The sequence below is a fragment of the Dendrobates tinctorius genome, unplaced genomic scaffold (assembly GCF_039654945.1).
Source record: "Dendrobates tinctorius isolate UK_male_01 unplaced genomic scaffold, ASM3965494v1 ptg000017l, whole genome shotgun sequence".
Taxonomy (NCBI): Eukaryota; Metazoa; Chordata; class Amphibia; order Anura; family Dendrobatidae; genus Dendrobates; species Dendrobates tinctorius.
Window position 1 is genome coordinate 4355443 of NW_027361685.1, and position 12486 is coordinate 4367928.

Genomic DNA, 12486 nt, shown 5'->3' on the forward strand with positions numbered 1-12486 from the left:
ATTATCAAAAAAATAAATCTTATTAGTACAAAAACACAAGTAAAAGTAATACCTTACAGAAATAGATATTTAACAGTGAAAACCTGAAAGTTTAGGACTGCAGATCCCTGTAATATAAATATAACATGTACATTTTAACATCTAGACGAAGTTCCTGAGTTATCGGGGTTTGACTTATACAAAAAACAAAGAAAATTACTAATGTGACTAGATATAATTTTATTCAAATGTTTAATCTCATAGAATACCAATAATAATTTACAATACATATTCACGAAAGATGTAGGCTGTATCTAAAGAATAGAAGGACTGGAAATTCCAATGAGTGCAAAGTAACTCAAACAAAACAAAGAAGAACACTAACACCCCAACACCGGGGCGTTCCTGTTCTCCTTCACCCCAACACCGGGGTGTTACTGTTCTTCTTCTTCTTTCCTTTGTTTGAGTTATTTGGCACTCATGGGAATTTTCAGTCCTTCTATTCTTTAGATACAGCCTACATCTTTCGTGAATATGTATTGTAAATTATTATTGGTATCCTATGATTAAACATATTTGAATAAATTTATCTCCATTTCCCTTATAGTTTTTCTTCACTCATACAAAAACCCTACTTAGGAATGGAGGCACAGTCTTTGGATAGAAAGAAGTGTGTGGCGGTCGGGGCGCTCCTCCGAGGCGGGCTTAGCTCCTAGTAGAGGCTGTAGTGTGCTCAGCCTGTGAGGAGCTTGGCAAGCGCTGCTGTGTGTCACTGCCTCCTAAGCGTCCGGACCCAGACTGCAGATGTCGGATCAGCTCAGACAGCCGCAGCCCTCCTGTAGGTGAGCGGGATGATGAGCTCCATGCAGCCACTCGCTCCTGCTGCCATGTAAGCCATATTGCTGTGCAGCAGGTGGTGAGGAGTGGGACTCGGGACACACAGGAGAGCAAAGCGAAGGCAACATTACTGACTTTGGGGGCATTATTGCTGAAGATGGGGGTATGTGAGGGTTATTACTTGTATTACATGTATTGTCTGTAGAAATCCATGCAAATTTACATTTTTTTTTGTTTCTTCTTGGTTGGTACAGTGTGGCAGTGAAAGCCACTGAGATTTGCATACTAACCTGTACTGTATTTATATGCAGAGTCTAAAGACTATTGTAAGTGCCTTCAAATTTCCCCTTACAATTTCCACAGCTGTCCACTAGATTTCCTTTTCTTCCATGATCTGCATGATATCACGGGCATGGCTAGCACTGTGGCCAAACTCCTGATTGGCTGGCTGCTAGCTCTAACAGCAACCAGCCAATTAGGACCACGGTCACATTGCTCTCCCCTTTTCTCCCTTTTGTCAGTCAGGCTGATTAAGCCAGTCGGCTGAAGAAATAAAAATCCGGTGGATGGTTGGCGGGGTAACTTGGGGGCACTTTCAGAATCTGTAGACCCTACATCTATATAGAAGTAAATATATATGCCCCCTCCCTGCCCACTTATGAAATAGAAAAGTTTAGTTACTCTTTGAGAATTAACAGATAGTCCTCTTTTACTTATTGCTTTTGACATATAACTAATTTTGAAATCTAGTTTGGTTTCAGTTACGGTATATGAAAATGGTCTGTAAATGCACTTAGCGTAGGCTGAGTTCACAAGGACATCGTATAGTTATATTCAGCTTCTCTGTCCAAAGGAGAGGCTGGACAGAACCAAATATCATAGTTTGCTTCCCTGTTTGCTGGAATGGGGACAGTAACTTACTGAACTGCTAGTGCTCAAAATATTAGCACTTTTTTTTCTTCCTACATGCAGCCTTTTTTTTACCCCCCTATTTTAAAGCAGCCTCAACATTTCTAGTATGAGCAGTTCAGAAGGCTTGTATCCTTATACAAGTTATCGGGGAAACAGCTACGGGTTAGCCCTCCCCAGAAAAAGATCGGAAATATCTCGGGAACGAAAAGAGATCTAACGTTAATTTTTGCTGATCAAACCGGATCTAACGAATATCTATCAGAATCCATCCAAAAAATGGCAAATTTCAAATTAGGGGGGGCTAACTCGTACCTAACCCCCCAACTGACACCCCCAATATCTCGGGAACGAATGGAGATCTAACGCTAGTTTTTGCTGATCAAAATGGATCTAACGAATATCTATCAGAATCCATCCAAAAAACGGCAAATTTCATAGTTGGGGGGGCTAGCTACGGGTTAGCCCCCCCTGAAAAAGATCGTAAATATCTCATTTTGTAGGGGTGATCTAATGTTAGTTTTGGTTGATCAAACCGGATCTAACAAAGATCTAATGAATGTAGTCATTTTTTACCCAAATTCTCACTAAGGGGGGGGCTAACCCGGGGGTGGTCAGCAGTGTCCATCCTGCACACACTGAGGCCCCTGATCATGTGATCCCTGACTCCTCCCCCTCCTGTGACCTCATCACAGGTCCTGTGCAGTGTGTGCACACAGAACAGCCAATGCCATCGCCGCTCCTGAATGCATGCCTTCCCCTTGCCTCGGGAGTGAGACATGTGGTGCACCGCGGGCCGCATGTTTGAGACCCCTGATTTAAACTATTTGTATAGTTTTTCCTTTTTTGCTTTAGCAGTCAACAAACTGGCTCCATAACACAATCAATTTCGTGATTCAAACCTGCTGGGGCTAGAGTGTCCAGGGTAAAAATCCATCTGGATTCCATATTGTATGTAGGCAGAACTAAGAGACCTCTGCAAGTAAGGATCAAGGAGCACCTTAACAACATTAGAAAGGGATATAAGGGACATCCATTGTCCCGCCACTTTGCAGACATGCACAATCGATCACGCAGAGGTGTCTCCTATATGGGCATACAATTAGTTAAGCCAAATCATAGAAGGGGCGACTATCTCAAAGCAATGTCCCGAGTGGAATCCAGATGGATTTTTACCCTGGACACTCTAGCCCCAGCAGGTTTGAATCACGAAATTGAGCTCTATGCATTCTAGTTTTTTCCTCACTTTGTGGTACAAGTTTTAAGCCCCAAACAAAAGGGCTTAAAAGTGAAGCTACATCAGAAGTATGGACATGATTTCATATGAATGTCGGACCTTTTGATCAGCCCATAAATGAACAGGGCCCGATAAAATGGGGCTTTTTGAAATATGCACATACTTTTTATTTTAATTTTTATATTTTTTCCTATTGTTAGTATTATTCTTGATATATATATTTTTTAGATATATATTTGCATTCTCATTTTTTAATCTATTTTAATTATCTTAATAAATAAAGGTTACACCACATGCATATTTTATTTATGTCTTTCTTAATCTCATCATTCATTCCCTTTTATATACACATATTCTCTATGTCCATCCATTTGGATTCAGTCTCATGCAACCTCTACTTGCTTTAGGGTTAGATGCAGACACTGCCGTCCTCCCTTTGATTCTCACTGAATCCACAATCTCTCCTCCTAATGAGGCTTTCTTACCAGGCAGCTGTGGGTCAGGTGATTACTCTGCAGGGCTTCAGGATACTTTATAAGGACGCTCTATGCAATGGCAGGCACAACCCTGATGAAGAGAGACGTTCTCTCGAAACGCGTTGGTTTTGTGCCATTAGCCAGCCACCGTCCTTTCCCAGTGTGACGTCACGCTACACCCTGCCCCCACCACATGCCGACCTCCTCAGCGTCGCTCACGGCCGGAGCACACAAGGTAGCGGCGATCCGCACTGCTTCACTGCCCAGCAGCAGCGGTCATCACCCACCCCACCTAGCACGCTTGACTGCACCACCGACCACCAGCTTCCAAGTGCCACCCCTCCCTGCACTATACCAGCGAGCACAAGCCTCCTCTAACCCTCACCCATGTCACAGGTCTGCCTCTGCATAGAACAGTCTAGTACCAGGTGCTCTTGATTTATCTAAGGATATTCAGCCACAAGCATTTGGCAAGGTTAGCCTCAGCCTCCACCCGAACCATCTATCATTATTCCTTGGTACCTTTTGGCTTTTTTTCTGATATTCAAATCTTTTTTTTTATTAGTAATTATATTTAAACCAGGATTAGGGGACATGTGCCAGCCAATATCCAGGTAACAGTTCCAAGGTTGGATGCATTATGGTCGGATTCATTAATAAGTAAGTCTAGCAGAATCTCTTTTAACCCTTAAGGGGTTGCCCCCCCTTTTTTGTAAGATAAGCGTACTCTACTTCTTTATTTATTCATTCACTTTATTGGCAGCTAATTACATTTTCAAGACAAAGCGATCAGCCTTAAGGGCATTGCGTTTTTTCTATACACTAACAAGTAAGTAGCTTATTTTCTAAAACAAAACCAAAAAAAAAAAAATAGGCTTTATTTATTCATTCATTTATTCATCTCACTTTTTGTGCCAGCTATCCATATTTCCAAGACCAGGCAACCAGCCTCCAGGACATCTTGTTTTTTCTGTACATTATCAAGTGAGTAGTCTAATGTTAACCCTTGTCTTTCCCAGTATAGCGCGCTGTAATTACTATTTTAAGCTTGTCTCTTTTTAGCAGGTATTAGCACAGAACCTGTCAATCACCAGCAGCATCTGGGAACACCCAATTTTTTCTTCTGGGCCAAGTGGACAAGCGCCAGTGTGTCACTCTATTATTTAAGATGTATACCGTATTTTTTGGACTATAAACACACACCTAGGTTTAGAGGAGGAAATTAGGAAAAAAATTGAAGCAAAAAATGTGGTCAATTCTGTACTTAATATCCCCTATCCTGGTATATATGGCCCCCTCATCCCTATCCTGATACACATGGCCCCTTCATCCCTACCCTGGTATACATGGACCCCTCATCCCTATCCTGGTATGCATGGACCCCTCATCCCTACCCTGGTATACATGGATCCCTCATCCCTATCCTGGTATGCATGGATCCCTCATCCCCTATCCTGGTATGCATGGATCCCTCATCCCCTACCCTGGTATGCATGGATCCCTCATCCCTATCCTGGTATGCATGGATCCCTCATCCCCTATCCTGGTATGCATGGATCCCTCATGCCTATCCTGGTATGCATGGATCCCTCATCCCCTATCCTGGTATGCATGGATCCCTCATCCCCTATCCTGGTATGCATGGATCCCTCATCCCCTATCCTGGTATGCATGGATCCCTTATCCCCTACCCTGGTATGCATGGATCCCTCATCCCTATCCTGGTATGCATGGATCCCTCATCCCCTATCCTGGTATGCATGGATCCCTCATCCCTATCCTGACAGGAATGATCGCCTTCATCCCTATACTAGTATGCAGGGCCCCCATTTCACCCTGGTACGCAGGGCCCCATCTCTATTCTGGTACGATTGGCCCCCATCCCGATCCTGTTATGTATGGCCCCATCCCTATTGCCCCCACCCCCATCCTGGTATGCATGGCCCCATCAGAAAACATAAAAAAAATATTATATTTGCCAGAGTACTCGCCAGGACTGTTCCTCAAAGATCACGGTGAGTATTCATTGCTCTTCAGTAGAGCGCAGTATCAGCCACCGACATCCTACTGCTGCCGGCGGTCACATGTGCTGCTACTTAAGAGAAATGAATATTCATTGGATTCATCATTCATTCATCAGGAGATTATTTAATATTGAACTATATTCAAGCGGGACTAGATGAAGAAAACCCTAAAATCATGTATCATGTTATTCGAAACAGTCAGAAAACTAGCCACATATTGGCAGATCCCAGACCTCAAACTATATACTGTGTAAGTTTATAAGCCCCTCCAGTGTCAGGAATAGATAGTATGTGAAAATCCCGTAGATACCGCTCAGGGAACACTTTACTTTCAGAGATAATTTCCATATTCATACTAAATAATGGCACAGATCTCCCAGACATTATGACTGCACATATCCCTAGTCTGTATAACGATATTGCACTCATTCCCTGACAGACCGCAGCATGGCCATTAGTTAGAAGCTGCTAATGATCTTTGGAGCAGGTAAGTTTTCCCTGAGTGGTACATATTGGGCCGTCTGAAGACTGAGTTTAGTCTAGGACAATTTGTCTGCACTACTAATTAACAGCAGTTACATTACCAAACTAGGGCAGTCCCTATAGGAGAAAAACACAAGAATTATACTGTATTGTCACATACTATCTATTCCTGACACTGGAGGGACTTATAAACTTACACAGTATATAGTCTGAGGTCTGGGATCTGCCAATATGTGACTAGTTTTCTGACTGTTTCGGATAACATGATACATGATTTTAGTTTTTTTCCATCTAGTCTGGCTTGAATATAGGTAAATATTAAATGTAGTCTGCTGATGAGTCGCCTTTGGTGAGGATGACAAAACTCACAGAAATGAGAGGCTTGGAGAGTGAGTGTGTATACCCTATCTACTGAAACGTGGGGTACATGTTTTTTCTATTAGTCATCTTCTGACTAACCTTCAGGGGGTAAATTTATGGGTATAGTTTTACATTTTGAGTTAATAAAGTTTAGTTTTATCCTTTTGTCAGCAAACATGAGGAATGACAAGAGACAACCCCTTTAAGAAGATCTAATTTTGGTTAAAACGTTTCCAACATTCTGAACATAAAAAAGGCTTCTCACCTATGTGACATCTCTGATGTTTATTAACAGTTGATTTCCAAGTAAAACATTTCCCACATTAAGAAAATGAAAAAGGCTTCTCCCCTGTGTGAGTTCTCTTATGGCGATCAAGACTTACTTTCCATTTAAAACATTTCCCACATTCTGAACATGAATATGGCTTCTCTGCTGTGTGAATTCTCTGATGTCTAACAAGATTTGAATTATGAGTAAAACATTTCCCACATTCTGAACAGGAAAAAGGCTTCTCCCCTGTGTGAGTTCTCTGATGGCGATCAAGACTTACTTTCCATTTAAAATATTTCCCACATTCTGAACATGAATATGGCTTCTCTGCTGTGTGAATTCTCTGATGTGTAACAAGATTTGGTTTCTGAGTAAAACATTTCCCACATTCTGAACATGAAAAAAGCTTCTCCCCTGTGTGAGTTCTCTGGTGATTAATAAGATGCTCTTTCTGTTTAAAACATTTCCCACATTCTGAACAGGAAAACGGCTTCTCCCCTGTGTGAGTTCTCTGGTGATTAATAAGATGCTCTTTCCGGCTAAAACATTTCCCACATTCTGAACAGGAAAAAGGCTTCTCCCCTGTGTGAGTCCTATGGTGATTAACCAATTGTGATTTCGTGTTAAAACATTTCCCACATTCTGAACATGAAAATGGCTTCTTTGCTTTAGGAGCAGTTTGTTTTTTAATGTCTCTTTTGTGACTTTGAATTTCCTTAGTAATCGGTAAAGAATCAGAAGATGGGACCTGTTTCATAGGATCAGATGACAGATCTTTACTGTGAATAGGTGATGATATATCTGGAGTAATAGCATTCACTTCAGTTGTATCTTGTAGGATCTCAAGATCATTAGATTTAAAAATTGAAGATGTCAGCTGTCCCTCTGATCGCTTGGTACAGTCATCTTCTAGGATAAAAAAACAATTTTTTTAATAAAATATCCTTGAGTTTTATATTTTTGAACATTTCTACTTAAACTGTCCATAAAAATGGCAAGCTATGTAAAAACTTTAATTATTTACCAAGACAATGACAGTTCACAGTCTAATAGAAAACCTTGTTGGATGAGCCAGTAGTGTGTGGTGTTCAACTGTTTGTTCATTCTGCCTCCCAAATATCAAATATAAAGAAACCAATCAATGTTACATAGGCAAAAATAATTGGAAGAAGTTCTCCAGCTCCACGATGTTGTGAAAACAGATTTCTTTATTCACATCAGACGTTACAAAGAGGAAGTTAAAATGCCTGCATAGAAAATACAGATGCTTGCATTCTCAACGCATTTCTAGAGTCTCAGCACCCTTAGTCAAGGCAGGTTAGAGTTAATGCTATAGTTAGGGTTAGTGTTGGGGCTAAAGTAAGAGTACTGTCACGCTTGGCGATGCACCAGCGATCCCGACAATGATATGACCTAATAGGGATCGCTGGTGCATCGCTACATGGTCGCTGGTGAGATGTCAAAGTCAGATCTCACAGCGACGCAGCAGCGATATAGAATGATACGACAGTCGTTGGGATCCGGTCTCTCAGACCTGTAGTACTGAGGTCATTCCTCATTGTCCCTGTCAAACACAGCGATGCATGCTGGCCCGCGGGACACCAGCGATCAAAAAATGGCCCAGGACATTCGAGCATGATCAGCAACACCGCAGCAGGGGCCCAATCGCCGCTATGTGTCACAAGTAGCGAGAACGCAGGTGAGATCGCTGATGCGTCACAAAATCGATCTCGCTATGTGAGACGGGGGCTAAAGGGTTCCTGTCAGGCGAAAGTTAAGGTTACTGTTAGGCAAAAGTTGGGTTACTGTTAGGCAAAAGTTGGGTTACTGTTAGGCAAAAGTTGGGGTTACTGATAGGCAAAAGTTAGGGTTACTGTTAGGCTAAAGTTAGGGTTACTGTTAGGCTAAAGTTAGGGTTACTGTTAGGCTAAAGTTAGAGTTTATTCTACAGTTAGGGGTAGGCTAAAGAATTAGGCTTTTCTCAATTGTCTCCCCAATAATTTGGTCACGTCAGTCATGTTACGTGAGAGTTTTCTATTTCCGGAAAAAAAAAAACTATAAACGAATAAAATGGCCCGTCAGTATTATAGTGCAGAGGAGGCTTATGCATTTTTATGTTCTGACAGTGAAGAAAGTTCAGTGTCAGATGGCGATGTGGATTTCGAGGGTTTTAGTAGCAGCGACAGTGATAGCTCAGAAATGAGCAGTGATTCTGGTCCATCCTCACACACAAGGACCAGTACAACAAGAAGGAAAAATAGCGCTTCTGGAGAAATGTCTCCAACTCAGGGAACAATGCCCAGTACTAGCGCTGTCCCTAGTGCTCGTGAATTGGCGCACACCAATGTCCAAGGGGCTTTGCCTCTTGATGTAGCATTTCCCAGATGGGAGGCTTCGGATTCGGCTACTCCATTCATCCCTAATTTTAATGCCATTCCTGGTATAAATGTGGAGGTGGAAAATTTTGGACCAATTATTTTTTTAATTTGTTTCTGACAGATAGCTTGCTAGAGCATATTGTCCTACAAATTCATATGTGTCCCAATTCATCAGCCAGAATCCACGATCCTATTATGCTAGGTCAAATTTATGGACACCAACTAATGTCCTAGAAAGGAAAACATTTTTAGGACTTACATTCAATATGGAACTTGTTAAAAAAAATAACCATTCGGTCCTATTGGTCCAACTGCCCTGTTCAAGCCACCCTTATGTTTTCTGCTGTTCTTCATAGGACCCATTATGAAATGCTCATGAGATTTTGTCATTTTAACGACAATAGTCAATGCCTGCCCAGAAATGTCCCTGAACATGACAGACTATTCAAAATCAGACCCATCATCACAGAAAAGGAAAAGGAAGACTGCACCTCAAGCAATTTATTCCTTCTAAGAGGGCAATTTTTGGAATAAGGCTCTATAAAATGTGCGAGAGTCCAACCGGATACACATCAGCTTTTCGCATTTATGAGGAGAAAGATAGCCAACTAAACCCACCAGGAGGCCCTACTTATCTGGGGACATAGGGAAAAATCGTTTGGGAGCTGATAACTCCATTTTTACAAAAAGGCTACAATCTGCATGTTGACAACTTCTACACCAGCATACCCCTATTTAAAAGTCTGGTTGAACATAACATAGGGGCTTGTGGGACTATTCGCAAAAACCGTCAGGTGTTTCCACAATCATTGGTCAGCAAAAAGTTCCGAAAGGGGCAGTCAGGGGCTTTACACAATGGAGAGCTGCTTGCCCTTAAGTATAAGGATAAAGATATTTTTATCCTGAGCTCGATCCACACAGATTCCACAAGGGCCACTGCAGACCAACAGGGATCCACTACTCCAAAACCTGGGTCTGTCATTGACTACAACAAATATATGGGGGTGTGGACCTTGCAGATCAGGTTCTACAGCCATACCAGGAATCAAGAAAATCATATACCTGGTATAAAAAGTTAGTCATGTATTTGTTTCAGGTGGCCACATATAATTCTTTTGTGTTATACAAAAAAGCCGGAAATGCAGATATTTTCCTTGATTATCAGGAAAAGGTCACTGAAAATCTTGTTTTGAGAATTTTGTCCCCGCCAATCCTTTATAATCTGAAGACGTCAGAAGACTCACTGAGCGACATTTTATTGCACTCATCCCAGTAACTGAAACAAGAAAGAACCCCAGAGAAGATGTAGTGTATGTTCCTAGAGAGGAATGAGGCATGATACCCGCTATTATTACCCACAATGCCCATCATTGCCAGCCTTATGCCTCCATGACGGCTTTACAATCTTCCACACAGAACCCCGTCTTTGAACTGTTTTGACATTCAAGCATTTGGTTTATTTAGTGACAGACACATTTGAGTAGAGCTGACTTAACAATTTCCGGTGGTAGGTGGGGGGAGGTCTCCAGAGACACAAGCTGGGCACAATATATTGGGCACTACAATGACATTTTTTCAATTTTTGCTCTAAAACTTCCACTACGAGTTTCTGGAAATCATCCATGTAGAGAAAATGTTCACTATATTCATAGATGAATTCCCAGAGGGGTGTCATTTCCAAAATGGGGTCACTTCAGGGGGGGATTCTGTTGTTCTAGCACTTAACGGCTCTCCAAAGTGCCACAACAGCAGAATCCCCCCTGAAGTGACCCCATTTTAGAAATGACACCCCTCTGGGAATTAGAAATGACCCCCCCTCTGTGAATTCATCTCTGGGTGTAGTGACCATTTACCTATCTACCTAATTTCCAATGTAATATCTGGGGTTAAAACAACATTTTAGTGATAAAAATGTACCATATTTTTCAGACTATAAGACGCACTTTTTGCCAAAAAATTTAGTGGGGAAATAGGGATGCGTCTTATAGTAGGAATTTACTTACAAATGCTGTGGCGGCGGCGCTCTGTGCTGCGTGGAGGGCTCCACTGGAATTTTGTCAAAGTCCAGAGACCCCTGCAGTTTCATTGCGGTGGTCTCCAGAAAAATGGCCGCTGGGAACGGCGCATGCTCAGATTCAGATCTCGCCCCGAGATCTCGTTGCCGAGATCTAAATCTGAGCATGTGCCGCCCCCACCTGCCATTCTCCCGGAGGCCATCGCATCACAGCAATGGAGCTGCAGGGGCTTAAGGCTTTGACAAAATGGCGGCAAAGCCCCCCACGCAGCACAGGGTGCCGCTGCCCCAGCACAGAGCGCTGCCGCCGCCACAGGTGGAGCGCTGCCGACCCAACGCAAAGCACTTCCACCCAAGCACAGAGCACCGCTGCCACACCAGCCTGGAATGGGAGCTTCCGGAAGCCACCGCACCAGCCTGGACCACCGAACAACGTCTGTGACCACTCTTGCACCTGTGCTGATTCCACCCCCCCCCGGTAAGCTGAATTCGGATGTAAGATGGACCCCCATTTTGCACATTTTTCTCCCCTATTTTCCTTTTGAAAATTTGGGGTGCGTCTTATAGTCCAAAAAATACAGTAATTATTTTTTCTTCACTGCCCAATGGTATAATTTTCTATGGAACAGCTGTGGGGTCAGTATGCTCACTGCACCACTAGAAGAATTCATTCAGGGTAGTATTTTGTAAAATGCAGTCACTTTTGGGGGATTTTGCTGTTCTGGCACCTCAGGGGCTCTGACAATGTGACATGTCACCCACAAACACTTCCAGCAAAATCTGCTCTCCAATACAGCGCTCCTTCCCTTCCAAGCCCTGCCATGCGCCGAAACAGTAGTATTCTCCCACATGTGGGGTATCGGCGAGCTCAGGAGAAATTGCACAACAAATTGTATGGAGCAATTTCTCCCGTTACCCTTATGAAAATGCAAAATATGGAGCTAAAAAGATTTGTGAAAAATCGTATTTTTTTTTTATTTGCATGGCGCCATGTTATAAACTTCTGTGAAGCACCTGTGGGTTGAAGGTGCTCAATACACATCTGGATAAGTTCCCTAAGAGGTCTAGTTTCTAAAATGGTGTCACTTGTTGGTGGTTTCCACTGTTTAGGCATATCAGGGGCTCTCCAAACACGACATGGCAACCGCTAATTATTACAGTATATTTTACATTCAAAAAATCAAATGGAGCGCCTTCCCTTCCGAGCCCTGCCGTGCACCCAAACAGTAGATTTCCCTCACATATGGGGTATCGGCATGCTCAGGAGAAATTGCACAACAAAATGTATCGTCCATTTTCTCCTGTTACCCTGGCGAAACTAAAAAAAAAAAGTAAATGTTTATTTTTTCCTTCCACATTCCATTCATTTCAGTGAAGCACCTGAAGGGTTAAGTAACTTCTTGAATGTAGTTTTGAGTAGCATGAGGGGTGCAGTTTTTAGAATGGTGTCACTTTTGGGTATTTTCTGTCATATTGACCCCCCAAACTCATTTCAAATGTGAGGTGGTCCCTAAAACA

The 12486-nt window shown here is 42.5% G+C and overlaps 1 protein-coding gene across 1 annotated transcript in view; it reads right to left on the minus strand.

Annotated features, from left to right (window-relative positions):
- Positions 1-6571: 6571 nt before the first annotated feature.
- LOC141082396 (uncharacterized) overlaps positions 6572-12486 on the minus strand; it is a 42423-nt gene continuing 36508 nt past the window's right edge. Inside the window, exon 3 of the mRNA XM_073566336.1 lies at positions 6572-7485. Within this exon, the coding sequence (XP_073422437.1) occupies positions 6629-7485 (857 nt within the window). The 3' untranslated portion in view covers positions 6572-6628. The remainder of the gene's footprint in view (positions 7486-12486) is intronic.